At 52.2% G+C, this 27,704-nt stretch overlaps 1 protein-coding gene across 2 annotated transcripts; it reads right to left on the bottom strand.

The window, feature by feature from the left end:
• Nucleotides 1-186: 186 nt before the first annotated feature.
• ADGRD2 (adhesion G protein-coupled receptor D2) lies at nucleotides 187-27,704 on the bottom strand. Of its 2 annotated transcripts, XM_040531315.1 has the most exons (26): nucleotides 27,667-27,704; nucleotides 26,381-26,554; nucleotides 26,231-26,294; nucleotides 25,125-25,355; nucleotides 23,726-24,379; nucleotides 22,997-23,095; nucleotides 22,423-22,508; nucleotides 21,787-22,065; nucleotides 20,425-20,536; nucleotides 19,712-19,846; nucleotides 19,455-19,575; nucleotides 18,791-18,896; nucleotides 18,456-18,511; nucleotides 17,224-17,350; nucleotides 17,008-17,111; nucleotides 16,719-16,821; nucleotides 16,299-16,452; nucleotides 15,372-15,505; nucleotides 14,617-14,732; nucleotides 13,144-13,264; nucleotides 8,377-8,418; nucleotides 8,110-8,163; nucleotides 7,599-7,743; nucleotides 7,243-7,301; nucleotides 4,546-4,576; nucleotides 187-981 (listed from the first exon to the last, which is right to left on the bottom strand). In XM_040531315.1, exons 2-26 carry the CDS (start codon nucleotides 26,426-26,428, stop codon nucleotides 974-976), a joined length of 3,189 nt encoding a protein of 1,062 aa, XP_040387249.1. In that variant the 5' UTR covers nucleotides 26,429-26,554; nucleotides 27,667-27,704; the 3' UTR covers nucleotides 187-973. The 2 variants fall into 2 exon arrangements, with proteins under 2 accessions (XP_040387249.1, XP_040387248.1); XM_040531314.1 differs by lacking the exon at nucleotides 187-981 and having other exon boundaries at nucleotides 4,238-4,576.

Here is a 27,704-nt window from a genome sequence, read left to right as displayed (position 1 = left end):
TGAGAGCAGGGAACATGGCGTAACGTGGCAGGCAGCACACGGGATCAGGAGGTGTCAGGAACTGCCCTCCGCTGCACCCAGCCTCGTAAAGCCACCATGTGCTGCCGTGCCTGGCCACGAGACCATTCCCATGGATAAAGTACAAGGAGAGAAGTCTGCCTTTAAAAATCAGCATTTACTGTCATCATAATCAGCAAAAAAACAACACATTTTATGTGCTCTAAACACTAGGAGAGTAACAGGAAAAACGGTCCGATGCAGAGAGCAGAGAGGGAGGGAGAACATAACGCCAGCTGGAGCAGAGAGCGACGCCAGCCAGACGGGAAGCCTAGGGAGAAGCAGGGAGATATTTTGTCGTCCTAAACACAGCAGAAGATGCTATTAAAGTCAGCTGGTTTAGAAAAGCATTGAAGCCAGCCGCTGTCTTCCTTGGTGCGTGTGCTTCCCATGCAGCCCATCCTCAGCCCTGCCCCTGCAGAGTGCAGCCCAGGCAGGAGCAGGGCCAGGGAAAGCGGTGTCCTCGCCTGCATGGGCACAGCCCCCAGCATGGCTTCCCACCACCGCCTCATCCGAGAGAAACCAGCCCTGGTGGTGGCACAACCAACACAGGCAGCCGAGTGCTACCAGCAGCGCCTTGGGGCACACGGCTCCACTGGTTGGGCTTGGCCACGCTGCCACGGGGACCTAAGGACAAGCCACACGGGCTGGGCAGCAGCCACACTGCGGGGTGCTCTACACAGCCCCAGAGAGGTGCAGGGTGTCTTCAGCATCAGACGAAGCCCAGTGGCCCCGTGAGACCCCCAGCTACCCCAGTCCTGCCTTGGCTTTGTCAGCACATGCTGCTAGGAAGAAGCACAGGGTTAACAGCTCTGCCTGGACGCGAGGCCCTCCGCACGAAGCCAGCTCCTCTGCCCCGCCATCCTCCAGGCTGCTCGAAGGCCACCACAGTGTTGTGGCACCCAGAAACCGCCTCTTAGAAACCTAAAGCAAAAGAGAGATGGGCTCAGCTGTGCCGGCCAGCAGCGGGGCCAGGCTCCCTCCCAGGGCCAGGGGGCACCCATGGTTGTAATGTGGGGACGAAGCCCAGCCTGGCTCTTCCTTGGGTGGCTGCCTGGTCCAGGAGAGGCAGCCCGGCCCCCACCAGAACTGCTCTGCCAGCCTCCGGCTCCCCTGCCCCTGGAGGGGCCGTGGGGGCATGGCCCTGGGGCAGGGAGGTGCTGCAGTGGGCAGGGGCAGCCGCGAGGAGCCCCCTTCCTTCACCCTGCTCAGGAATGAGCACACCGCACACACTGCCCAAGGCACCGCCAGGTCTGAGCGCACTGAAGAGTGAGGTTTCAAGGAGATTTGGTGAAAAATACCTACGCTACCATGGAAGAGAGCACTGGTTCTGCACAGGCTGCATTTCCTTCCGTTAGGGCATGAGGTGCCCTCTGCCCAGCAGGGAGGGATGGTGGATCCCACCGCAGGACAGCCCCATGGGGTCGGTATTTCCCTGAGTGCCCATGTGCCTGACCATCTTTGAATCACAGAAATTAATAATTTCCCTATTATTTTAAAAGAAACCCTACTGAACACGGTATTGCGAGAGTTGCAGAAATACTCGGTATTGATCACAGAAAGGCTGGGCCATGGAGACAAGATCCATGTTGCTATGTGTGGCTTAGCAACATATAAATGTATTCAAACAGAATAATGAAATTATCGTGGGGAAACAAAGAAGCCATCACTTGAAGAGATGGAGGATGTGGAGGCCTCTTGGAGCTCTTGTTCACCAAGACAAGGAAGACGGTACTTATTGTTTGTACAAATATGTGAACCCCCCCGGCCATCCCCTTCTTACATAATGGGTGTAATGAATCTGGGCAGAGTGCTCTGTGCAACGCGCATCTTTGTACAGCTGGGCTGGAGCTCATTACTGTGAAAAACGTGCAGCCTCTCCAAGAGAATTGAGTCCTTGGGGGGAGCCCGAATATTGGGGGTGTGAGGCGGGGGAGGGATGCAGGGGGCAGAGCACAGCCCTTGCCTACCTCCTTGCCACAGCGATGCTGCCAAACTATTCATTTTTGTGTTTCTAAAACTGGCCTGGTATTTACAGGGGTTTGATCTGCCTGCAAAGTGCAGCTGGGAGCCTGCTCCCGTCTCCACCACGGACCCGACGGTTGCCTCCTGTATTGGAGCAGCAGAGGGGCAGCACCAGTTACAGCACTGGAGCGGGGCAGAGAGGAGCTGGACCCCACCCCAGACCTCGTGCAGGTTCCCTGAGAGATTCTGAGCGAATCCTGTAAGCCCTGAGTTTCCCACCCGTGCTCCTCCAGCCCACGAGCTCTCCCCATGTGGGCAGTGGGGCGGGTGGCTTCTCTCCTCCATCTTCACATAACCTGCAAGTCTACTGCTGGTACTGTGGTAATTTTCATTAGAGCTGGCTGGAAATGTTCAAATAAAGACATTTGGGGCAAAATACATCTCTTTTTGTTAAACTATCCAGGCAGAAAACAAAACAGAAGAGAAGCAGTGTCTGCATTGAAATTATTTGTCTCTCAACCACCATCAAACATAGGTTTATCGCTTGCTTCCCCTGACGGCTGTTATTCCTAAGGGAGATGCAGTCTTTTGCTCCGTTGAACAAGCTGTGAAGACCCTGTGCAACACTGACATGCCCTGGGATCTTCCAGGCATTACCACAGCCGGGCACTGCTGCCTTTTATTTTACTTTCTTTAATGGCTGGAAGCACTCGTCTTAGAGCCCTGTGCCTCGTGCAGTGCAGCACATCTGCCCACCAGCGCTGTGCTGAATCCTGGCTTGCATACACACAAGTGGCAGAGGAGTGCTCTTCTGGCTCAAGGAGATCTTCTCAGTCACCCTCAAGGTGCACCCATCACCCCCAGGTGCGAGCGGAGCTGCTGTCAGGCTAGCAGAGAGGGTGGGCACGCACGTGCTGCCCTGCCCCAACCTACTGCTTCCACGGCTTTTGTGTGGCCGCTGACCCAGAGAGAGGGGAGGCACCAAGCCCAGCCCTGCTGGTCCAGCAGTGGGGACCCAGGCACCCCCTGCGTGCCCCCAAACCATTGGGTTCTCCTAAACTCGCTGGAGAAGGCACAGCCACTTCGAAGGACTGGGGACTCCCACCCTTCCTTCAGTGCGTGCAGTGCTCTGCGGTTTTTTAGACATATCCTGAGGGCTTACCTGAGAATACAAAAACAAACTAAACAACCCACCTCTTTACACATCTGGAGTTTAATTACAATGCAGCTCCATTAATATATGCAGGAGCAGGTGAGGGTGAGTGTGGGGGACAGAGCACAAATGCCTGTGCTCAGGGTCCATCTTGCTGAGTGTGACCCTGCTCCTACGCCTGAAATGCCGCAGCACATTTATTCCTGGGTGCCACTGTTTCTGCCTTGCTCATGTGTCCACTGTGGGGAGGAAAGCTGTAATGCTTCTGGGTGGCATCTTCTCGAAAATAGTCTAAGCATGCCCTGCTTAGACACTTAATGTGGAGCAAAATCAGAAACCTGCTAATGCACTGCATCCCTTGACAAAAGAAAATGTAACAATGCAGGAAAAATAATATCAGTCCATCCCCGCTGCTTCTTCACTGCACTATCTGCTTGAGTGACCCCATCCAGTGACTGCACCGAGAGTGCTTGGAGTACTCATTGGTGATGGATTAAAAAAAAACACGACAAACAACCAAAATATGCTATACCCATGCACAGGGGAACTGGGGAGTTGGCCAAAGCCAGGCAGGGAAGTCAGGGAGGGAGCAGGGCACTGCTGCTGTTGAGCAGAGGTCTGGGGCTTAGGAGGGATTTCTGTTTTCAATTCTACCCACCTCCATGGTGACATTGGCCTTTCTACAACCTGAAACAGAAGAAGCTAAATGGCTGCTTTTAAGCTCATAAATCCATCCCTGTCTGAACACCCCACCTTCCCCGGCTTCCCTTCTTTGGGAGAAAGTCACTTCTAACACCCGCCAGCGCCTGCTGAGGCAGCTGCTGTTTTAAAATACCCCGTGGCAGCAGAGAGCTGTTGGGGCTCCTGAAAGCAGCCTGAATCTCACCAGGCAGCCTGGCGTGCTGGTCCCTGCCAGGGCTGCCTGCCTTACCCGCTGCATCTCCGCTGCCTTCCAGAGCCTGCCGAGCGGCCCAAGGGGCTGGTGTGCAGCAAGCTGCAGACACGTGGAGGCAGCAGGAAAGCTGCCGAGACCCTGGGGAAAGGCAGGCGGGAGCTGTGAGACAGGCACGTGTGGCTGTGCGCTGCTGGGTGCTCAGGTTACTGAGCTGGGTGCTGTGGGGAGGCAGCGCAGCAGGGCCTTCATGCGCCCACTCTTCAGCTCCTGCTGCTGCCCTGTTCAGGGGGATGTAGATCCCTCAACAGCCTTGCCAGGACTGCAGCCACCAGGGCAGTTTGGAAATAAAACACTCCCTAAAGTCTTAGTAAAAATAACCTGCCCTCCACCCTCCGATCCACGCTCCACGATGCAACCAGAGAAAGCAGTATCAGCAGTAACAAAAATGAAAGGAAATGATGTAGGCAAATGTTACCTGAGGATTTGAATGCTGTCAGCTCCACGGCCTGAAAGAGGGGAGAACATTTGTTAACAGAAGGCACGAGTCTGTGCGCTTGGTGGCTGGAGCCCTCTGCCACCCCCCCAGGGCCAGGCAGGTCCCCCATGGGCACTATGCGGCCTCGCTGCCCTTGGCCTCCAGCCGAGCTCCTGCAGAGGCAGGGACACAAAGCCTGCATCCCGGCCCTACAGAGATCCCGGGTGCTTTGCTTATTGCTGCTGCAACCCCATGCTCCTCTCAGCCTGGGTGCCTGCTACAGACTGTAGCACAATCCAGGCGTGCAGCAGAGCGAACTTTCTGCCTGTGCTCTGGTGGAGAGACCACACGTAAACCTGCTCCGTGTGCCTAAGTGATGGTTAATGCTCTCCGAGGTGCGAAATTCCTGCTCCCAGCCCAACAGCAATAAATATCACCAAACAACATTTAAAAAAGCTGAAACACAAAGAACATCTTGTCTGTGTTTGTATCTTCACTCGCTCAGTGTTTTGTCATTTTAAGTGTTTTCAAACGTTTTTAAGTAGCATCTTCTCTTCATCCCAACCATTGTGCAGCTGCCAGTGACATCCTTAATTCACAGCTCCTCCAGCGAGTTACATGACTCATTTAGTCAGGGAGCAGGAAAAACAGCCCTGACTTATATAACTAATGAGCACAGAAAGCAGCGCCTACCCTGCGGAGGGTAGAACCACCTGGGCACGGAGGCACCCACCACCTCGCCACTGAGGAGCCTGGCTCTGGACAGGGACTCCCAGCACCCCGGGGCTGCTCAGCATCGCGGGGCCACCTCAGCTTCGTGGGGGGGGCCCTGTGGGCACAGTGCCACTGGGGTGCGGATTCACATGGGGACTGGCACTGTGCCCATCCTCACCCCCCGCAGACACGGGCACCAGCCCGGCCTTTTGAAGGCTGCTGAATACGCGTTAGTTAGCACGGAAACAAGTCCATTAAAAATGAAATGTTTAAGCAGCAAAGATACAGTAAAGTCCTAAGTGACCCTCACGCAGAGGAAAGCGGCTTCTATCTTTGCCTGCTAGGAAATGCCATGGCCTTGGCATTTAGGAAATCTGCCTCCTAATGCTCCCTGCATTAGAAAACTCAGGCCTCTGGGCTAATCTCTTTAACCCACGTCTCGCATTTTGTGCCAGGGAGCTTAGCCCTGGTCCCAGTTTACACAGCAAGCAGCTGGCTGGCTGAGAAAAGCATCACCTGCGGATCCTGGTCGGTGTTTAGCACAAGGGAGGAATGGCATTAACCGCAATATAAATCAAGGGAGATGAAAATATGGATTTTATTGAGTGGCTTCAAAACGATATGCCAGCTATAGAAGTATTATCTATTGGATAAATAAGAGCTGTCTATGTGACACGGGTTTTCAAAGGATAAATATTAGAGAGGGAGAGAGAGATCCTTCAGTGAGAGACTTATATGAAAGTAGTGTTGGATTTTATTCTGAGGAAATTACAGCACTTGTATGTCAAGTGCACAAGGACTGATGATCATTTCAATAGTGGGAGATGGAAGTGGTATCAGAGTAGTCAAATTTAAATTGTTCTCCACTTTAGGCCATGCCTTGCTGAGCTCTACGTCAGACTCACTTCTGCTGGGGGAGTGAAATGGCTGCAGAACAATACAGGGCTGCCCTCCCTGGATGGATGCAGCTCAGCTGCTGCACAGACAACAAGCCCTCACTGCCCTTTTTAAACTTGCTGGCCCTGGGGGGAGTCTCTTGCCATGAGCTGTACGACTGCTGCTCGGTGCTTCACGTACTCAAATTCACGAGCTCCTTCTGTTCATTTATATCCCCTGCTGTAAATCAGCCCCCAGATGCGCCCCCCCTCCTGGAGAGGGGCTGCAAGCCCTGGGTGCGGCCGGGAACAAAGCTGTGGCAGCGCTGGTTCCCGCAGCCAGAGGTGAGCTCTCTGCTTGGAAGTGGCTGCTTGGGGGCTTCCTCCCCGCCTGCCCCCCTGCAGGCACTCTCCTGCTCTCCCGTATTGCCCTCAGCTGACTGCCCTGCTCCAGGCCAGCCCAAGAGGTCAGGCAACAGCCTCCCGAGCCAAGCCCCCACGGGCACTGCAGAGCCAAGGCAGTTCCCTGCCAGGAGAGCCTCCCTGCCAGCCAGCCGCGCTCTCCTCCCCCTGAGCAGCATCCTATGCTCCTGCAGAGGATGGCAAACACTCCGTTGCATCTGGCTTGATTACTAGAAGTGGCAATTATGGGCATGAAGACACATATCTTAAGTTATTTAAACGACTTAAATGAATATGCTACTAATAACCAGTACATATTTTAATAAATGAGCGTGTTCAGGGTTCGTATCAAGACCTTTTTTTGTTTCAGTCCAGACAGACCACGTGTCTAGATTGGTCCTCAGGAACAGGGCATCTACGCTGTGATAACACACTGTCTCTGGTCCACTACAAACACTTGGCAAGTGGTGTAACACCCTGGGACAGAGGGAATCATCGTTATCCTCGGTCTACAAACAGGATGGATGAGTCAGACAGCTTCTGGGACTTGCTCAACATAAACCACTGAATTTGTGCCAGAGGCTGGTAACACCACCAGGTGTTCCGAGGCCCAGCCCGTCGCTAGAAACGCTATATACCATTCCTACATAACTGTTATGCTCTGTATATGGGTGAAGGTGGAAGAATATCAGAAGACATTACATACCGGTCTCTCTGGTGACATAATTGATGAAATCCCCATGGGAATTTTGGCTCCAAAGTTGCCTAAGGGGGAAGAAGCACAATGAGTTTGGAGACCAGAGAGCAGAAATATTCAAGCTTTACCAAGAACTCAGTTCTTTGTGCCCCCTAAATATCTTCCACTGAAGCAAAGGGACCAACCAGGTTATCTGCATAATTGCAAGTAAATCCTCGTACCCACAAACAGGTTGGAGCCTGCAATACCTTCCTTTCCAGAAGCTAAAAAAATATTTCCTACTGCCACTTTCATGCCTTGGGAAAAACGTTTTACTGTGGTCTCATCCCACAGCCTGCGCCAACAGCAGTGACAATCCTCTTTACCTTTGTTGGTGATGTTCTTCACTGGTGGATCTTTCTGCACAGGGCTTGACAAGGCACTCTCAGCTGCAGAAGGACTCAGTTTCCCGGTCTCCCAGGAGGTCGTGTTTCTTGGACTTGATAAGTAGTTGATGGGATGAGAGCAGTTCTGTGGTGACAGGGAAGAGACACAGGACAGTGAAATCTGCAACTTGTCTTTGCTGGATCCAGGTCCAACTTTGAAGACTAGTTTTATCTGCACTGCTGCCCCCGGCGCTTGGACTCCCATCCCACCCTGGTACTGAAGGCTGCTTTCTAACCCGGGCAGATGATCTTTGGGTCTGCATTGTCCAACAGGACTGCAACAAAGGGATTCAGTCTCTGCCATTCTTCCTACATTGGACAAGTAAGGAGGAAAAATAAGACTTCTTTTCAACATCATCTCCTCAAAGAAGTCCAAATATATACTTAGGGCCCTCCTCTAGAGGCTAAATGATGAGCAAATGGGGGCAGCAAGGCTTCCTTGCAAACTTACTGTGAATGAGAGTGCTTTCTTCTTGTCCTTCATCCTCTGGATGGCATTCCTCACCTGGAGCAAGGCAAGGACATTAGAGAGGGCCACAGCAACTCTTGCAGAGCAAGAGATCCTCCAGGAAGTCATGGAGAAAAAGCAATAGCTGTCCCAGAAGCACAGTCTGGGCTACGCTGTCTGTTGTATCTACTACAATCCCAGCTACCCCTTAACTGCTACTAAACACTTGCTCTGAAGAGTGACAGAGCCCCAGCCAGGGATATCTCTTACCTCGCTGTTATAGATTGCATAGACCAGGAATATATACACGCCCTGAAAAGGAGAGAGCACAGGAAGTTAGAGATGTACAGCTGTTTGGCTGCTACCTTCCACAGGAGGAAATGAACTTGATGAGTATTAGAATAGGTGGCGACCTAAGGAGAAGAGGCACAGACACTGGGCATGGCACAGCCAGGGGACAGCTGGGCTAGAGGGAAGTTTCTTAAAGTCAGACCTGAGAGCAGGCTCTTCACAGAGAATCCAAAGGAGAGAAGGTCACCCCCCAGTCACTCTTCCTTTTCCTCTCCCCCCGTTTCACCTCAGGAGCAGCACAGTTTGGGCACTCAGCAGAGGCTGCTCCGCACCTCTCTCGTGTGACGGACAGAGAGCTGGCATCTCCTGCTTGGCCCCTCTGCTCCCCTCACCCCCAAGCTCTCCCACACTCCTGCTCACTTGTGCATGCAAAATCCCTCCAGAAACACCTCCTTCAGATCTCAGAGACAGAAACCACCAGGAATTTGTTGGAAGAGGAACCCAAATCCAGGAAGCAGCCCTCCCTTTCCGCTGAGCCCGGGGAGATGGGCTTGAGCCACCCTCCCACAAAACGCAGCATGATGCCATGGGCAGATCCGCTGTCCTACACAGTGACAGCCCACGGTATGTCAGCAGGAAACTCCAATGCAAGTTTAGAGGGTACAGATCCAGAGGCTTTGCCCAGCCTGGACAAAGCTTTCCCCTTCCCAGACCAGGACCTCACAGCTTGGGCAGCACAGCCATGGCCACCCTCTCCCTTCCCACCAAACCAGTGCTCCTGTATGCAAATACTGGGAACCAGTATGCAAGCAAATGCTCTGCCACAGCCCAAAGCTTGGTCAGAGCCCACTGACCGCTCACGGCTCACGCAGGGTGTGCGATGGGCACAGCCCGCAGCGAGCACCACCTGGAGGCCACAGCCAGGGGCTAATTACAGCTCTAGACCAACAATTTTGGCCTTAAGGCAGCCCTATCTGGCCCACCAGATTTATGTTATATCTGTGGGGTGTTTGTTATCGCAGCTAGATAAATCAGCTGCAGCAAGAAAAGTAATCCATCTTGTCTTCAATGAGCCTTGCTCTTCATCTGCGAGCTCTTGGCAGGCGTAATGGTAGCAATACCCTGGCGCCGTGCCATGACCTGTCCTTCAGACAGCAATGCTGGTCACTCCTCCAGACCAGATTTCTGGTCGGGCTGCCAAGGCAGGTCTTCCTTGAAATAATCATTCTGTATGAAAGCGGGGTGGGGGAGGGAGCGGTGAGGTCGGCTGGGAGGAGAGCAAGGAAGGAGAGGAGGCCCAGCTGCAGCAGGCGGAAGCAGAGCCATGGCGCGGAGCGGTGCTGGAGGAGCCGCTCCTGCCTGCTCCTGCCCTGCTCCTGCCCACACCGCCAGCTCCCAGGGCAAAGCAGAGCTGCCATCCTCCTCGGGGACCTCCATCACGAATGGCACCAACTCCACTCAGTGGGGGTTTGGAGACGCCGAGCCAGCTGCGCTCCCGCTGCAGGAGCCCGGAGAGGGCTCAGTGCATCGCGTAGCCTGGGAAGGGAGGGGACAAACCCACATTTGTCAGCAAGCGGCCATCATTAGGAAATAACTACTCAGCACAGTCCTGTGCAATCCTCCAGACCTATCCCAGAAGCTGCTGCACCAGTAGAAGATATTTTAAATAGCTCTTAGTACAAAGACATCCAGCCTGAGGCCTGCCCCAGAGGGGACGGTGGCGCCGCACACCCGGGCAGTGTGGAGCACCCAGGAGGCCACAGTGGCAGGGCAGCAGTGTGTGTGTTCCACAGCCGAGCCACCAAAACACCTCTGGCTGTCCCACCTCTACCAAGACACAGCTGGCAACCATCTGGGGGACCCTTCCCACTCTGTTGGCCTGGTTCAGATGGGCCGAGCCGGCCGGGCCAGCACTGTCCCCAGCTGACATCAGGGAGCCAGCTCTGCTGCTTGTGCTCCGTGGGTGCCCATAGGTACCAAACCAAGGGTAATTAGTCAGTGTTGTACAGAAAAGCATTTTTTTTTTTCCTGCAGCTGTCTCATGGGAATTTCAAAGCCCAGTGCCTGGCAAGACTCATCTGGACAAGACCAATGGGTGGTTTCACCTGTACTGGCAGAGGTGCTGAAGCCCTCGCAGTATCAGCAGAGCTGAGCAAGAAGGAGCCCTGGGGTGGCTCCAGTCCCCTCCAGTCACCCCTCATGCTGGTGACAGAGTGAGGGACTTATTTTGGTTGGGCTTTGGCAGCAGCACTGCAGCCTCCCCTGGCCCAGCACCACACAGTGCTGCTTCTCACTGGGCTGAATTCTTGTGCTGCCTGGCTGGAGAAGGAGTTGTCATGTTTGGTGTCGACGCACAGAGTAACCTTGAAAACAGGCTTCAGTTTCCGCAGATAAACAGAAAGCAGTCAAACAAACAAACAACTACAGCAGCAAAACTTTCCTACACAACACCAGCACATAAAGAAGCACACTGGCCTTAAAGGAAATCCCAAGGTGATATATAGTTGTCCTCAATAGGACAGCCAGCAAAGGAGCTGAAATGTGATGCTTTTATCCCTGCTTTCTCTCAACTCCATGGCTTCCCACCAGCATCATGCTTTCTTTTCTAGGGTAATATTTCAATTGACCTGAACTTAGCAATGAAGGAGCAGAAGGCAAACAAGCACAGCACATTCATGGGCAAACCCTTGACTGTTTGCCCACACAAGAGACAGGGCTCCTACCAAGTGTTAGGAGAAAGAAGGAAAACAAAAGAAGCAGTAACTTCGAAAGCAAGGGAAGAAAACAAATCCTGATCCCGCCAGCAGCCCTGCTCCTCTCTCACCCAAGGTAGGCATTGCTATGGTTTGTGAGAGGGGGTCTCAGGAGACATATCATCCAGAGAACACATTTATTCATTTCAGAAGATATTTCTTGCCCTTCTAAAAAAACAAACAAACATATGCCTCACATCCATGTTACAACCACCTGCATCATATAGCCTCTCTGCTGTCATCAGTGATGAGTCAAAGGCTGAATGAACCATGGAAGATGCAGTCTGGGAAGTGACACTGTCAGGATAGCATCATGAGGCATTAGCAGTCGCTGAACCAGGGAACTTGTCATGGGGTTCCTCTTGCCATTGCCAGGTTGCAGAGGGAAGAGCAGCCCTGAGTGCTGCTGGAAAGCAGCTCTCCTGAGAGCTAACCAGCCTGAGACCCTCAGCAGCACCCCGCTGCTGTGATACATGTGCTCATGATTTTACAGCATGAAAGCTGAAGCAAGGCAGAGACCTTTCAGCATCAGAATGACTGACAGGATAGTGCTGGGAAGCTGTACTCTGATCTGCCTGTCTCTGCTGATGTTGATGGAGTTCGCCTGTGCTGAGAAATGGTTTTGCTGTGAACAAAAAGATGCTGGTGCTGTCCTCAGCCCTGTTCATTTTAGCATCTCTTCACAGCACTGAGCTTGGAGTTCTCTGCTGCTTGATAATCCAAGCATGGCATGAGGAGGCAAGGAGAACTGAGGCTGTATTTAAGTACAGTCAGCACAGGCTTCCTGCCACCCTGCTGGTATCCTTAATAGCAGAGATGTCCAGAGGCAGCCCTTTGGCCTTAGGATTTCCCCATCCAAGAGTTGACAGATGTGCATGAGCAGCACCCAGCCACTGGACCAGTGCCAGCCACAGGCAGAATGTGCCTTGGAGCAACCACACATCTTGTGCACATGGTGATAACGCCTGCCTTTCACCCTTGGAGATCTGGGCCAATGTTACACCGAAGCCTGCCAAGTATGCCAGAGGGAAGCACTGGAACTCTCCTGCTCCATAGACGAAAGCTTCTGCACGGGCCATTTTCTATTGCAGCCAAAGGAGCAAGGGAGATGGGGGTGGAGAACTCTTTGAATCCCAGTGGCTTGGAGGATAGTGCCTGATTGCTCTCTTGAATTGGATCCCCCGGAGTAAGATTTGTCCTCAGGCACCTGGCAAGGGACTTTGAAAAATGTGTCTGTGAATATCTGGTAGAAAGGCCCAGGACTGACTGCGTGGGTACACCCAGATGGTTTTTGTATCAGTGCTGGCTTAGCACTGGGAGCTGGACTGCGTCCATGCATGTTCTCCTCTGCATGGCTCTCTGCTGACTGTAACTACCTGTCCGCAGAGAAGTCTGCCTTCTGCCTGGGGACATTTGTCTCTCCTGCAAATGTCAGGAGCAGTGCTGTTTAGTGCTTCTCTAGCTCCATCTACAGCTGCTTTCTCTCGAGGTTTGGAAGCTTTCACCGACCAGGTGGATGATGCTTTTGAATGCAGGTGGCAAGCACAAGTTCTGGGACTTCAGCAAGTCCTTACGACATTTTGTCACCCCGTGTCCCTGAGTTTCACCTATTCTGAGGCCATGGGAACAGCTCTACCTCAGTGCAGAGCTGACTGCTCCTGGCTGTAGTAACTATTACCATTTGCTTTGCTCTCTTAACCACATACAGGCTGCTTAAAGTTTTAAGCTCTTTGAAGAAACCAGTAAAGTTGGAAGCAAATATTAAGTACTGCTTTACACACCAGGCTTACTTTCTGTCCTACAGAGATCCCTATCAATATGAATGTATTAACAACAGTGACTCTTACATATGCCAACATTCAGGAGTCACACCGGAAGACACAAGACTGCCAAATACTCCTAACTAGCAGGAGAGATGGGTTACACTGAAGCGCAAGGAGCTGCAGGTACCTGCTTGGCTGTGAGGCGAGGCTCCCGATGGCACAGGACTCACCTGGAGGGAGTTGAGCACGATGAAGACATAGGCCCAGACGATGCTGAGGTGGACAAGGACCCCACACACCCATGTCAGCCCCAGCACAGGCAGCAGCACCAAGATGGGCTTGGCTGTGGCCCTGTCACAAAGAAGAGCTCAGAGTTACTTAGGCATATTTCCAAGCCGAAATGCTACGCACTGGCACCCCATTGGCACCCCTCTCCCAGCCACCACCAGGGTCTCAGCCGTGCCCCGTGCGCTCGAGCTCAGCACCTCCTGGCAAAGTGCCCCAGCCTTCCAAGTGTCCACCCTGGCCCTGCAACCACTGCCAGGGGCTTGCTGCCATCTGCCTGGGGCTCTGCACGAGGTTGCAGAGCACTGCGGGGTTTAGAGCACTCTGCTCTGCACCGTGCAGGTTAGAAGACAGCTTTCCTTGTCTCCATGCGGGAAACGGCTCTGTGCCCCCAGCAAGTGCCTACCAGACAGTGTGTTGTGCAAGCAGCACCCAACATGGCAGCTATGAAACAAACTTCTTTGCAAACAAAATTAGAGGAGAAAAACCAAACGCTTCACCTCCTGGCCCCCCATGTGCTAGCCCTGCTCATTTTTATCATTGGGAGTTAGCAAGAAGGGAGCTCTTTGACGTCATTAGCCATGAGAAGACAGCTATTTCTCCCAAGTCGCTGCTACAAGCAGGGCTTCTGCAATTGTTTTATTAGCATATGGATGTCACCCTGCCCTCCTGCATTGCCCTATCTTTCTGCTTCTGTAAATTTGGGAAAATTTATTTATGATAGAGGGGAACAATGCGTGTCTAGCAGGGGTATCCGGCGCCAGCTAACAACAATAAAAATTCACAGAGGATGATAAAGTAGTGACTCAAGCAGCAGTTTTTTAGAGGTCTCCCTACATTAACTGATTACAGAAGTCCATGCTGCTTCTCCTTCCCCATGTATGTAGCCCCCACCAGGGCTCCTTTTGATCCACCAAGTCCCAAACACATACAGAAAATGCTTCTTATTATGGTAAACAGCCTGACCGCCCCGCGCTTGGTTCATCTGGCATCCTTCTGATGGGCATGCACTAAGTAAGGGATGAGTTTGAACTGCAGTGCTCTGTGAAGTGGAGAAGACTCACTTCTGTGGCTCAGAGCTCTAGAAAATTCCAGGAGACCGGGCACCTAATGTCATTTGGTTCCTGGAAATGCCCCAGATTGCCACCTCACTTCCCTATGCTTCTGTTTTACAGGATGTCTGTGTGTCTGCCAACAAGCTGCTCGGCAGCTCAGAGGCCTAATGTTCTCAGTGATGTAGTTGTTCTAGCAGAGACTGCCTTTGGGTGATGCACAGGTACTGTGGAGGAGAAAATCCTTTCTGTCCTGACTGCTTTTCATTGCATCCCCCAAGGCAAAGATGCTCAGCTTAACAGTAATTCCACCATTTCATGCTCAGACCACCCAGTGTGGGGATACCCAGCCGCTGCCCTGCTCACCAAATCTGTATTCCGATCTGGTTTTCCAGGCTGCTGTTGGGCGTCAGCATCTTTGATCTCCTGCGAGCGCTGGAAACAGTCACCATCACCACCCGGAAAAGCACAAAAGTATTCACCTGTCAGAAAAGAGCCAGTGGACCCCATGAGCTATTGCGAGCTTCAGTGTGGTGAGCCTTTTCTGCTGGGAAGTCAATAACTAGTTTCGGAACATAGGGAGAACGCATCACTCCTGACAAAGCTTTAAGTAAAATACTTTATAGAGCTATCTGCACAAGTATCAAATCTATAAAACTTATCTCAAAACCTCTCCCACAGAATGTATTGTTGAGTGTCAGCTCTAGTCCCCTTATGCATTTCACCTTTTTCTGCTACTGTGCTGTTCTGGAGTGATACTGATCCTACTTCAGGGAGGTAGCTGTTCCCATACAACAAGCAGACCTTTAATTAAGGCAATGTCACAGTCAACCTACACATTTACCTACATTCCTAGTCCAACAGCCAATACAAGAACAGGGCAGCATAATTTTCTTAAAACACTTTTTTCTATCAAAAAGCTGCTTTGGTTAAAAAGATGTAATTGCATTGTGCTAGCATGTATAAAGCATAACAAAAATTCCCCCATAAAAGCAGCGAGGACAATGGGGCCAGCGAGCAAGCACCTTAGCTACAGAAGTGCTGCCACCGCTGACCCTGCGATGCTTTCCCAAAACCAGACATGCGGGAATCACACCTTGCAGGAAGGTTTCGGCACTTACTGCCAGGATGAAGAGAACCGGCCCGACAAAGGCCCAGATGACGTTGGTCTGAACGTTCAGCCAGCAGCGGCTGTCTGCCACGTACTTGTTAAAGGAAGTCGCGAGGGTCACAGCCACGATAACGGCTGGAAGGCCTGCAACCACACACACAAAAGGAAATCAGAACCCAGGAAAACCAAGAATGACCCAGGCAGATCGGCTGTGCTCTAGACAATTGCTTCAAAACCCCCATGACCAGACACGCTCCAGCATGAGGCAGCTTAGCCTCTTAAACCCCATGTGCAACATCAATTTACTGCAGCTGAAATCTGTCCCAGCTCTACAGGACCAGATTTATATGCTGTCAGCATCATTCTCTTAGGTATAAAGCATTCCTAGTCCTGAGCCCTGATCAAAGCAATTTACTCCTCACAATGCTTTTTTAACAATCAAAGACGTAAAACAATGCAAAATATTGGGACCAGTTGTCCACCATCCAACTAGGTATGCGTTTTGCAAGGAGCAAAAGAGGCCTGACCTAAAGAGGCTCCTCTGATACAAAACTCTGCTTATTCTACATCCCCAAAGGACTCACTCAGAATAAAGGCTGCTTAGTCAACGTGTTTATACATTAATTACCATCACAGTAGTAATTATCTCCAAGAACAAGAACTTACCATAAACTTCCTCCTCTAGTTCTTTGAATTGAACCCTTGGTTTTAGAAAAATAACAGAAATGTTTTTAACTTACACTCTAAGACTGGCAGTTTGACACATAAGGGTAAAAAAGCCTCTACAGAACAGTGGCTCCCAGCTCTCATATTGAATTGAACCAAACATTTGTCTGGCTCAGCATCGCTATCGGGGGAATCTCTCCTATTGAAACTTTTGCTAGAGAAAAAATTGACACTTTTTTTGAGTTCCTAATGCAGAGGAAGCTGTAGATACCCCAGCCTGTCAAATAGTAGAACTTCATTCTCCTGTCTTCACTCATGTTGACTGCTACCACTTTGCTCCACAGGAGAAGTCCCTCTACCAGCATCCACGAGAAGGCTGCCATGAAGAAGAGATGAAGGAAGGCAGTGACCATGAAACACACCACCTGGAGAGAAAAGAAATTGCATGCTGTTACAGGAATGGTAGTCCTCTGGAAACTTCTCAGAGCGTGGTCAGGAAGAAGACAGGAACCTGCAAATTGTGCTGCGGGGTGGGCAGGATATAACTGCTTACATTTACAAGTTACTTAAAGTTACAGATAATTAACAAAATGTTATTAGAAGGAATTAAACTTCTGTTCTATTTGCTCTTACAATAACACTTAGCAGAACTGGTCCTGCTGGGTAAATGGGATACTTTCAGTGAGCGTACCTGGTTGGTCTTTGCCAGTTCACTGAACATGAGCAGAGCTTCTGCTGCAGCTAAGGCAAAGATGAGGTTCTTGTGCACAGTTGTTCGCTCACTCTTGGGGACACTGAGGAAGGAGACACGAAGCCCTCAGCTGCAGTCACATTAAAGGGTGCACAAGTTCTGCCTAGTGCTTACTGGGCAGCTTCTTCCCACCCACCTACATAACCGTACCTTGTTTGTGTCCTTGTTTGGAAGCAAAACGTCAAACAAAAAATACAGAGAAGGCAACAAGTGTCTGGAGTTTTCTTACCCAACTGCCAAGAATAAAATAAAGGTAGCAATCAGGGCACAGAAGGAAACTCCACATCCAATAAAAGTCAAGGTCTGTAGTGTGATCTCCTCCTTGGTGGTCCTCTGCTCCAATCATGAAGCAACAAAAGACACAAAACCCCCACAAATTAGCCACATGCTGCTTGCAGTTCTTGCACCCACCCCACAGAGCAGTAGAGAAAGGCTGCTCACTTACCTGCATCTCGTACACTTGCAGCAGCACTGCAAAGTTTGTGGTGTGGTTGCAGAAACAGGCAGTGGAGTCCGGGAGAGAAGTCACCACAGAGCAGCCAGCTGTCGACCACATCCCACCAGCATCTGGGCTAACATGCAGCGAAAGACAAAGAAACACGTGGAAATTGCCATCCACAAGACGCAAAGACAAGGTGCTAAGGGAAGTTCATTGTCCCAGAAGAAGCAGAGTTGAAATGAGGAACAAGAGGATGTCAGAGCCAGGTCTTCATGTGGACTTTGGTTTGGTCTGTCTCAGCACATTTATTTACCTTATCCATCAGAAAACAGATCTAGCATCTGTGTGCGTAATACAAAGTACAGTTCAGCCACTGCTGCTTTAAACAAAGCTCAGTAACTGCACAGCTCTGGGAAGAGCTTCTTCTAAGCACATTCACTGACAGCATCCCTGGACCAGACGTCTAACCCTCTCCATCAGCTTGGCTGCCACGTACCCTGCACAGTTCCACTGGAGTCTTGATTTCCAAGGCAGGACAGCCTGTCTGCAGCCGGCCAGCTGCTCGGCGCTGCCCAGGCAGCTAGCAAAGCTCCAGATTTGAATTTCCTATGCAGGGACCAAGGCTGCACTGGCTCAGCTTGTTCTCACTGGGCAGCACTGCCCTTCTGAGTGTGTGGTACCAAGGCAAGATCACATTCAGACCAGGGCTGGTGGAACTGTTTGTGCAGCAAGCAGCTCCCTCCGAAAACACGCTCTGCTCACCTTCCCCAAACACAGCCATGCCTATTACAAGACTGTGACTCCAAAGAGGTCTTTTGCAGTTGAATGACTTAATTGCAAATCCATAATATATCACAGTCTCAGTGCTCTCACTGTGGTGACATTCAGCAAAAACATGTCTCAACGCCAAGCAGTATTTATGAGGCATGGGAGCCCTGAGTGTTTGTTGTGCTATATATCTCGGCCCAGCCCTTCTTTGTTGCAGACAACAATCACAATTAACAGGCTTTCCTTTTTAGTTGTACATACTTCATTAAAAGTCACTTGCTTTTGAGTGACTTTTCCAAAGGAAATCTTCCCAGGAGAGAGCTCTGTTCCATCAGATGGAGGATGTCAGCATGCAAAGCATGCAAAGAATTACAGGTCCCTACTTTTACCATTATATTTGTATTGTTATGTTTGGTTTACAGTGGAAATAAAAGTTTGTAAATCTGGGGACCTGAAGAGAAACAAGGCACCTGAGGCTGAAGTTCCAGAAGGCACAGATGGGCCCCGGCAGCTTATCGGGCAGATCCTGCAGGAGAGATGGACAAGAGGAGGTTATGCAGCCCTACACGTACATCACATGGACATCGCTCCCTGGGCTGCAATGTACCAGAGCACGGGCTGTCAGCCCCAGACAACGCCTCCGTGGGGAAACAGGAGTCAAGGTGAGAGCCGGGCACGGGACACGCATTAGTCCAAGAGCTCCGGGGCCCTTGGGCAAAGTCTCCGCAGGGCCTGGGGGGCTCGGGCTTTACAACTGGCCTGGGAGGGGGTTCCCCGGGGCTCCCCAGCCCCCTATCCCGGGTACCTCGATGCGGTGCTGCAGGCGGTAGCGCACAGACGTGCTTATCTCCTGGTCGTCGCTGAGCAGAGCGGACGAAATGACGGCGGTGCCCACCGCGGTGCGCAGGTACCTGCGAGGCAAAGCGTGCTGCTCGGGGACCCGCCACAGCCACGCTCGGGGGCAGGACCACACCGGGCACACACAAGGCAGGCGGGGACCTCCAGGGCCACTGCTCCAGAGGTACGGGGCAGGGGAGACCCCCGAGCACCGAGCGAGCAGCGGTGTGCGGGCGGCCACCCCCACCTAGCGGGCGCGGGGCGCAGCGGGGCTCTGCTGCCCGGCTCCTGCTGCCCGGCTCCGGCAGCCACCGGTTCTGCCGGCCGGAGCCCCGCTGCAGCCCCCCGCAGCCCCCGGCTCGCCCCCGGCAGCGGGAGGTGGTGCGGTGCCCGCGGGACACGGGCAGAGCCCAGCACTGCACTGCCCGGTGTGCCCAGGTGTCTGCTTGCACAGAGCACCGACCGCTGAGCCCCCCGCTGCTGTCCGGCCGCCCTGGAGAGCAGGGGGCAAGGGGAAATGGGGTGGGATGGAGCAGGGTGGAGGTGACCCCAGAGCAGAGGCACTGAGAGGCTCGGCATGGACTCCGAAATGAACACCCCAGCCCGGGGCACGGGGGTTCTGCTTCACTCACTTCTGTCCTCTGTCGGAGGCAGCCATGTCCTGGAAGGCTGTGGCGCTGCCGTGGCTGGTCAGGCAGCGCTGGAGGGAGCCGTAGCCAAACCACATGTTCTTCACCGTGACCCTGCGGAGACCTGGGCAGAGAGAGCCCTGTGGGACGGGTGCAAGCACTCCTCCGGACTGCCAGTGGGCACGGTGAGGACCCTTCCTCTCATTAAAGGTGTTGTGGAAGTGCCACAGGGACAACCAGGGATGGGCTTCGCAGCCTACCTTTGGCTTTCAGCCTTTGCATCTCTTCCTCGGGAACTTCAATGAGGTCAGGCCTGTCTTTTTCGGGGCTCTGGATCAGGTATGCCTCACTGCTCAGCTCTGGCCTACTCAGTTCCAGCTTCCTGACCTCCATCCCTGTGGCAGGGGCAAGATCAGGTTTTGAAGCAAGGTTCAGCCTTCCTCCAGGGCTATTGCACAGCACAATGCCACCAGGACATTACAGCCCCAGCCAAGACAGAAGCAGCAGATAAATCCCTTTCATCTGCATCTGGGCTCAGTTTGTCTCTTGTACCCAAAGGTTCCTTACAGTCCTTTTAACCCACTTGTTTTCTCACAGTGGCCCAAGTTCTGTTCTTACAGATAAAAGCCTGCAGAAGTGGACTGAGAGGGGAACACAGTAGGTGCCTCCCCTCCATCCCGATACAGAAGAAAAGGATGCCTGGTAGGCAGCCAGTGATGCCATGTGCTGAACGGAAAGGAGCTGGGATCCGTCCAACCTGAGCCATCACTGACTCAGGCACACCCAGGAGAGAAGTCCTGAACTAAAACGGGGGTTGGAGAGGTGCCTCCCACACTGCGACACTTCTGCACAAAGGAAAGGGGGAGGAGGCCGTAAGGGTTAGCAAGGGATGAGCTGGAAACCAGGAGGGATGACTAAGCTGGGTCCCTGTGAGATGCCTGCCTCTGCCCTGCTGTTCACCAGTGCCACTCACCAACATTCCTGTGCTGAATTGTGATCTTTGTCCTCCCTGCGGTCAGCAGCGGGGCTAGGAGTGACACCATTCTGTCACAGAGCTCAACAACAGCCATAGGCCCTCTGATAATCTGGAAATGTGCAGAGAACAAGAGGAATCAGCACCTGTACTGCCAACTCGCACTGCTCACAGCTCACAGGAGTTTTCTTATATGCTTAATGTTTGGCAGAAAAAGAGATGTTGGGACTCAATGCTTTTGCTTTGCTTTTCTCTGTCTTCTTCAAAGAAAAATGTTCCCAGTTCCTTCAGCAGCGGTGGAGAGACTGGCAAAAAGGGAAACTTGATGGTCTTTATAAATAGTCATTAAAATAGCAAGCAAATAAATAAATCAACAAATAAAACAATCTTCTGGAAAAAAAAAATGCATTTTAGGCCTGGCTCCTGATTTTTTCAAAGCTGTAGAACAACCTGGAAAAGTTTTCCCTGTTGGAGGTGTAGCAGGTGACTGGCCCAATCACTCCAGGTCCTGCGTGTGCTGGGCAGCACAGGTGTCACCCCTGTACACAACACAGCCACGAAAACCTCCTGGAAACAAAACAAATCCCTTCTCCTTCTGCAGATACACCTCCTGCACCAGCTAATCTGAGCCAAGGCTGTTTTTATGCCATCATCAGGAAGCTGTGAGTAATTGTGGCCACAGAGACCACAATTACTTAGTTTAGCCACTCTAAGTGACGAGGTAAACTCTGAACTATTCAGCATCCTTTCATCTCTGGATGTCCCTGGCTCAGTTCCTGGAGCACTGGCCAGGCCAGACTCTGTCACATTTTTCCGAGACAGGTGGAGAGTTTGGGTCGTACAAAAGACATAAAAGACCCATGTGAGAAGGGAGGAAGGCAGTGGGGAAAATCTTAACGGGGGTGGGATAATGAAAATTCCTCACATAAAGCCTGACGGTGTTTTGAACAGCGTGGGGTCTGATGACAGACAACTTCTTGGCAGCCCACCTACATAAAATGCAACAAACTGGAAATGAAAGGCATTGCCCTGCCAGACAGTGGGACGTGGGAGCGAGGAATCTACTAAGCAACGGGAATCTGCAGACTGTGTGCAGTCCTGCAAACCAAGGCTCCACAAAGTGGAGAAGCTCAAAGAAAGTGGAGATGACCATGGGAGCCAGCCCTTCTCTGAGCTGGCAAAAAGGCTCCGTGCCCATGCTCACTGCAAATACTTGAGCTCCAGAATATGGCCAGAAAGGCTACACGGACCATGCAAGGAGAGGTCTTCAGCCCATGGTCGTGCTGTAGGCCAAGGAACTGCACACACAGCAAGATGAACCAACATGGCACAGGGCTGGCCAGACTGCTGGTGGCATGTTACCTGGCTGACTGATGACCACGTTTCAATATTGTGCTCTTCCAGGATTAACTCCGTCACTTCCACATAATATTGGCTTAGTTGCTCCAATAGCTTCAGCTCCTCTCCCTCCTGGACTTCCACATTGGAAACTTGCTTTAGTAACAGAAGCACCGCAAGCAGGTCTGAGGGCTCCACCGGTGCCTCTCCTTCCCTCAGAACAGCTGCCAGGACATCAAGAGTACCAAGAGCGACAGAGAGGTTCATGTCTCGGACATCACTCCTGAAGATGTTCTCAGGGATCTGCCATGGAAAATATATTTTAAGTCAGTGTATAGCCATGACCTCTGCCTGCTCATCAGCTACGCAGTGTGCTGGGGACGTGAGCAAGGCCCTGCTCACTGCTGTGCAGACACCTGCCTGGGCAGCCACCCTTCAGGGGAAGGTCTGCCTGGACATTTTGAACTTCTTGTCCAGCCTCAGTCTTGGTGACAACCTGAGGCCACACTCTCCAACAGCATCCCAGAAGAGGCTACAGGCATAATTTCTGGCAAAGTGACATCAAACACCAGCAGAAGCCAGCAAGCCCACCCCAACAGCTCCCGCTGCTGCCAGCGCCCCGGGGCAACTAGCTGCTGCAGCTGGGCCTGCAGGACTCACCACAGTCCTCTCTGCAAGCGCGTTCACACGGCTGACAAGCGAGTGGCTGGATTCCAGCTGAGCTTTTTTCAGTTGCTGATATGCATCTGGGAATAAAACAAAAGCGTATCTATGGCTGTGGTGTCTAGCAGCATGGTTAACATATGCCCTGTTCAAAGCCTGGGGAATGCTCCTCGGATGCTGAGTGAGTTTATAGGACAGTCAGGACAAGGAGACCTCGCAGCTGTGTTTTATTTCTAGTACAAGATCCCATCTGGAGAGACAGTCTAACCCTTCTTCTCTGCCTCCTCCCCATGTCCCCCTGCCAGTGAGTTTGGAGGTGCCTGGACTGAGACGCCCCCTTCAGCGTTGCATCCAGGAGCCATGTGGTGTGTACAAGCACAGCTTCACTAGAGAGTAACAAAATAACCCATCAGAGCACATACAAATGAAGCAGTCGCTGCTACAGCACATTTTGCATGCCATCTCTTCAGAGCTGACACCAGGCCTCCCCATCACTGACCGTGATCCCAGCTAGGACCCCCAGGAGTGAAAGCTGTGGAACCAACGAATAAATAAATAACAGATGCTGTACCCTTTCTGTAGCGACAGATAAAAGGCAAAGACTGCAAACAAGGCATGTAGCGGAATCCACTGCTGCCAACTTCAAAAACTCGGCATTCCTCAACAGGCCCTGTGGAAACACACAAAGAGAAGGCCCGCCATTCCCCAGGGACATGCCGTGCCCAAACAGGTCTCATTTCCTGCAAGCAACCCACGAACTCTGTTGAGGACAAAAGCTGCAGACTGCTCTGTAAGCAGCCCCACTGCTCAGTCAGAGCAGAGCTTGTGCCGGGCTCTGACTGCTTCCAACATCCAGGAAAACATCGGAGGAGGTGGCAATGCCAGGTCCTGAGTTTGTGTTTTATCAGCATTGCCAAGCCGACCTGGCTGAGGGGCAGCATCTGCCTCCCAGCAGGGCACAGAAGCTCTGGGTGTGCAAAACCCAGGGAGCAGCATCACTGACAAGACATTTCTCCTGGTAGAAGAGAAAGTCTCACTAGCCCCAGGCATCTGAACAGCTATCTTTGCTAGTGTCATTGTAAGCGTCTTCCATGACCAAGGGTTTAGTGACAACTGTGGTTCTAATACGATTTGGAAGTTGCCCAGCCCACCTCTGGATCTTCTCGCACAAGGAGATGGTCCTTCCCACCAACCGTGCAAAACTCCCTCGCTGAGGATGGGACTTGTTTCTTGGGCCATCCCTGCGTGCTGACCTCCCACCGCGGAAGGGAGCTGCAGCAGCAAGGGGCACAGGACTTACCTGGGCAAAGAAACTGTGCGGTCACCTCCTGGACGGTGCTTTCAACCTCCAGAGCATTTGAGCTCCACCCAAATACAAGCTCTTGTTCTACCATCCAGCACGACCGAACTTTCTCAATCTGCTCCGCGCTCAGGACTTTCTGCCAGATGTGCAAGTCTGTGATGTTCCCACTGAAGGACTCTTTTGCCCTGAAGGTGCCCCCCAGGGAATCTTGATCCTGACCGATTATGAAAGTGCCCTGGCCGTAGATGGCCTGGGGGGCAGCCAGCCCCGCAGCACACAGACCGCTGGCAGACGCCCTCCTTTTGCCATCGGCGTAGATGGCCCAGGTCCCATTTTCCTGCTGCCAGGTCACGCAGAAGTGATGCCACTGTCCATCAGCACGGAACACAGGCAGGTATGGGGAATGGTGCCCGTGGACAATGAGAGCAAATCGAACAAAGCCTTCCTCATCGACAAAGCCACGGAGCTGGAATTCATTAATAAAAGCTGGCACGGCATAGGAGAAGACGGTGGCGATCTCCTGGCTCCTGGTGTCCCACTGGAGGTGGGCACAGGCTGTGACAGCAGCCAGTTCTGGGAAGTCAGAAAACACCTTCACGTATTTTGTGTCTGTTTTGTCTTTGAACATCAGGACTGGTACGACATGGTCCCCTAGAAGGAGAAATTTCAGCCAGCATAAAGAAGAAGCATGGCCAAAGCTTGCTCATCTTCCACTGCAATAAAACTATCCTTCTCATTGGACTGCTACCCGAGCTAAGGACTCATGGCCCCTGCACACGAGAACATCCTGCGTGTATGCAGCAAGGCTTCAGCTTCCCCTGTGCCTGGAGGGAATCAGGAAGGCAGGAAAGCCAAGGTTGTGTTATTACAGCAAGTATAATTTCCAGAAATGTAGGTTTCTAGTAAACAGGACTGCAAACAATGAATCCGGAAGGAACTGCATGTCCCCAAGCATCCCATGCTATAGCAACCAGGAGCACAGTCAGATAAGACCTTTGAGGTATCTGCCATGCAGAGCCTTGCTACTGGGGAACCCCATTCTCCTGGTCCTGTCTCTCCAGGACCATCACTGCTCTGCAGAACTGAAGACCACAAATGGCAAGGCTGAGCAAAGCCAGAGCTGTTTTACAGGGAGATGGCATAGAAGGACAGAGCAGATGAGCCCCTTTACCACTCCCTTTGGTTGCAACGCATTGCGAAATCTTGACAGTGGCTGGGCTGCTGATGTACCAGGTCACTGGTGTTCCTGCTGCCAGTTCCCGCTTGTGACGGGAGGCATCACCACAGTGACAATAAAAAAACAACTGGCAACATTTCCAGTCAGATTACTTTTCCAGGATGAAAAAGATCCAGCAGTGAGCATGTCTCCAAGTAGTCCACACCCACTTATACTCACGTCTCCGTTTTGGCTTGTGCAGGACACCATCCCTGTCGTTCAGCCAGAGGGAACCTTTGATGTGGTGGGACTGCAGCAGCTGGCTGAAGGAAGCTTGCTCACTGTCTGGGGGTTCAAAAAGCAACTGGGCAAAGTGCTGGTCACAGTATCTGTCTGCATGCCACCAGTCCAAAGCAGTGGCCACATATTCGTACATGTGTCTTGAGGTCTCTATCGTGACAGGAGCAAAGCCTGAAGAAAGACACACACAGCATAGGGCGTGTACCTCGGGCAACACCCAGCCTGCAGGACACACAGCAATTTCCAGAAAGCAGCACTTCAGCTCTCGGGCTGCCCCCTCCCCGGCTGGCTTGCCCACCAGCACCCAGCGTCCTCCAGCACAGCCCCTGCCATCCCACTTCCACGCTGAACACGAGGCAGGGGTCAGCTTCTTGCAGCACCCCAAAGCATTTACAAACCCTGTGCACCCCGGGGGAGAGGAAAGCGGGTGCTTGTTTCTGTGTTCAGCCCCTGGGATGTTCAGTGGGCACAGCGTGACAGAAACGTCCAGACTATCTTGGAATGAAAATGCAGGACATCCGTGGGTCTGCTCACAAACTGAATCACTGGCCTAGAGTTGCAGCTCAGCCAGACACCCAAAGCCATGCCAAACTCCAAAGAAAAACCTCACTGTGGTATGCCCAGGGATTGCCCTTAAGGTAGTTGGGTAGTTTGTTCAAAGCAGATATGGACAAGCAAATTTTCTCTCTCTCTCTTTTTTTTTTTTTTTTTTCCATTCCCCGCTCCTACCAGCTTCTACATTTGCAGATACAACTTGCAAGCACAAGATGATCTCTGTCTTGTTTGCAGCTACAGCAGAAAAGGCAAGCAGCTGGGCAGCACTCTCGTGATTTTAGACAGTAACTTCATCATTAACCAAGCAAGAACTTACTGTACGGATACAACAGCCACAAAAAATGAGATCAGAAAAGGTTTCTTTACTTTTGCTTCTGCAGTGGGACACCCTTTTATGCATTGTTTCTCTGTGCTGAATATTGCTTGTAAAAACAACATAGATTAAAACCAATATAGACTAAAAATATAGAAGTGCCGATAAGAACACTAACCTTTAGAAGTCTGATTCTCAGCAGGGGCTGCAAAGACTAAGAAACTCCTGGACAGACTACCAACCTGTCGGAGAAGAGGTTTTTAACACTCATACAAAGTATTAATATTATCTGAAATATTCAAATTTTTAAAATTGCTGTAAAACTCACCAGAAAGCTGAAGAACCAAGAATCAGATCTTGAGTCTCTCCTAAACATGCTGACCAACTGGTAAGCTTTCACCCCTTGCTAGAATAAACAAAATATTACTAGAGATGCACTGCAGAGACAGAAACATTCTGCAGAAAGCTAGTCCTCAGAGCAAGGCTGCTTTCCTCATTAAGTCTGAAATCAAAAATGAGAAAAGGGCTCTCTGAATCACCTATCCTGGCTATTATCCTACCGAAACAAGCCTCAGTTCTTAAAGAACTGGAGGTCTCATTTAACATTTGTTTCCAGGATACAGAATAACTAATCATAAAACATATATGGATGTGTGATATTAATAGGCAAGTTAGCCTCTTTATCTGCATTAGCTAATAAAAGAGCCATCATAAATTTCAGCGTGAAACAGTGCCAACTCGTGGGTAGCTTTTCTCATTTCTCTTAAAGTCCAAGGGAACACAGCACCAGCAGAGGTCCTGCGGACCAGTAAGCCCAGCATGCCCAGTCAGCGCCCGAGCACACCGCGCAGCAGCCCACAGCGCCAGGCCGGGGCAATGAGGTGGAGAGCTGGAGGGTACAGCCATGTACGAGCTGGTGGGGACATCGATAAGGATATGTAAAGAGACATGGAAACTGGCAATGTGCTCTCCAGTGCAAACAAGTCCTAAAGCCATCTCTCGGCAGTGACACTGCTGGCTGCAAGAAGTCCCGGTGCTCTCAGTGGGACTCCTAAACTGTGCGGACAGTAAAAGTGCATCCCAAAGCACTGGGTGCTAAGGGGCTAAGGAGATGGGTTCCGAAGCCCTGACTCAAAATACGTTCTCAATGGGGTCTTCCAAAGCTCAGCAGCGACTTTACAAAGAGCGAACACAGCTCCAGGCCCTGGGGGAGTGCTCGGCTCCCATCCGCCCGGCCGCTGCCTGCAGGGAGCCGCGGCCGGCAGAAGGCACCGGGCGCCGGGGGCAGACGGGCGGGCGCTTCTCGGCGGAGCTGAGCCCCAGGTGCAGGGAATGGGGCAGGGGCCGGGCAGGGGGGCAGGGGGAGCAGCCAGCAGCCTGGGAATGCAGGCGGCCAGCTCCGGCAGAGCCGTGCCGGGGGACGAGCCGCCAGCCGGGCGAGCTGCGGGGCAAAGCTCCCGCGGGGCCACCGCGCCACGCATCCCGCATCTCGCATCCCACGTTCCGCGTCCCTCATCCCGCATCCCACGTTCCACAGCCCTCATCCCGCGCCCTACATCCCACAACTCACATCCCACATCCCACATCCCTCTCCCCGCACCCCGCGCTCCGCACCCCGCTCCGCCGCAGGTCTCCTCCGCCCCGCTCCGCGG

Source organism: Cygnus olor, chromosome 19 (assembly GCF_009769625.2).
Source record: "Cygnus olor isolate bCygOlo1 chromosome 19, bCygOlo1.pri.v2, whole genome shotgun sequence".
In the NCBI taxonomy this organism is placed as follows: domain Eukaryota; kingdom Metazoa; phylum Chordata; class Aves; order Anseriformes; family Anatidae; genus Cygnus; species Cygnus olor.
The sequence above is the reverse complement of the archived record's forward strand: the minus strand, read 5'-3'. Positions and strand labels throughout refer to the sequence as shown.

Excerpts from the sequence above, each read along its gene's own strand:
- ADGRD2 (XM_040531314.1), bottom strand. The coding sequence starts at position 26,428 with ATGTTTAGGAGAGACTCAAGATCTGATTCTTGGTTCTTCAGCTTTCTG. Across the intron at positions 23,096-23,725 it reads CGCACAGTTTCTTTGCCCAG|GGCCTGTTGAGGAATGCCGA; the intron begins GTAAGTCCTGTG and ends GTGTTTCCACAG. Across the intron at positions 17,351-18,455 it reads TTCTGGAACTTCAGCCTCAG|CCCAGATGCTGGTGGGATGT; the intron begins GTGCCTTGTTTC and ends GCTGCATGTTAG.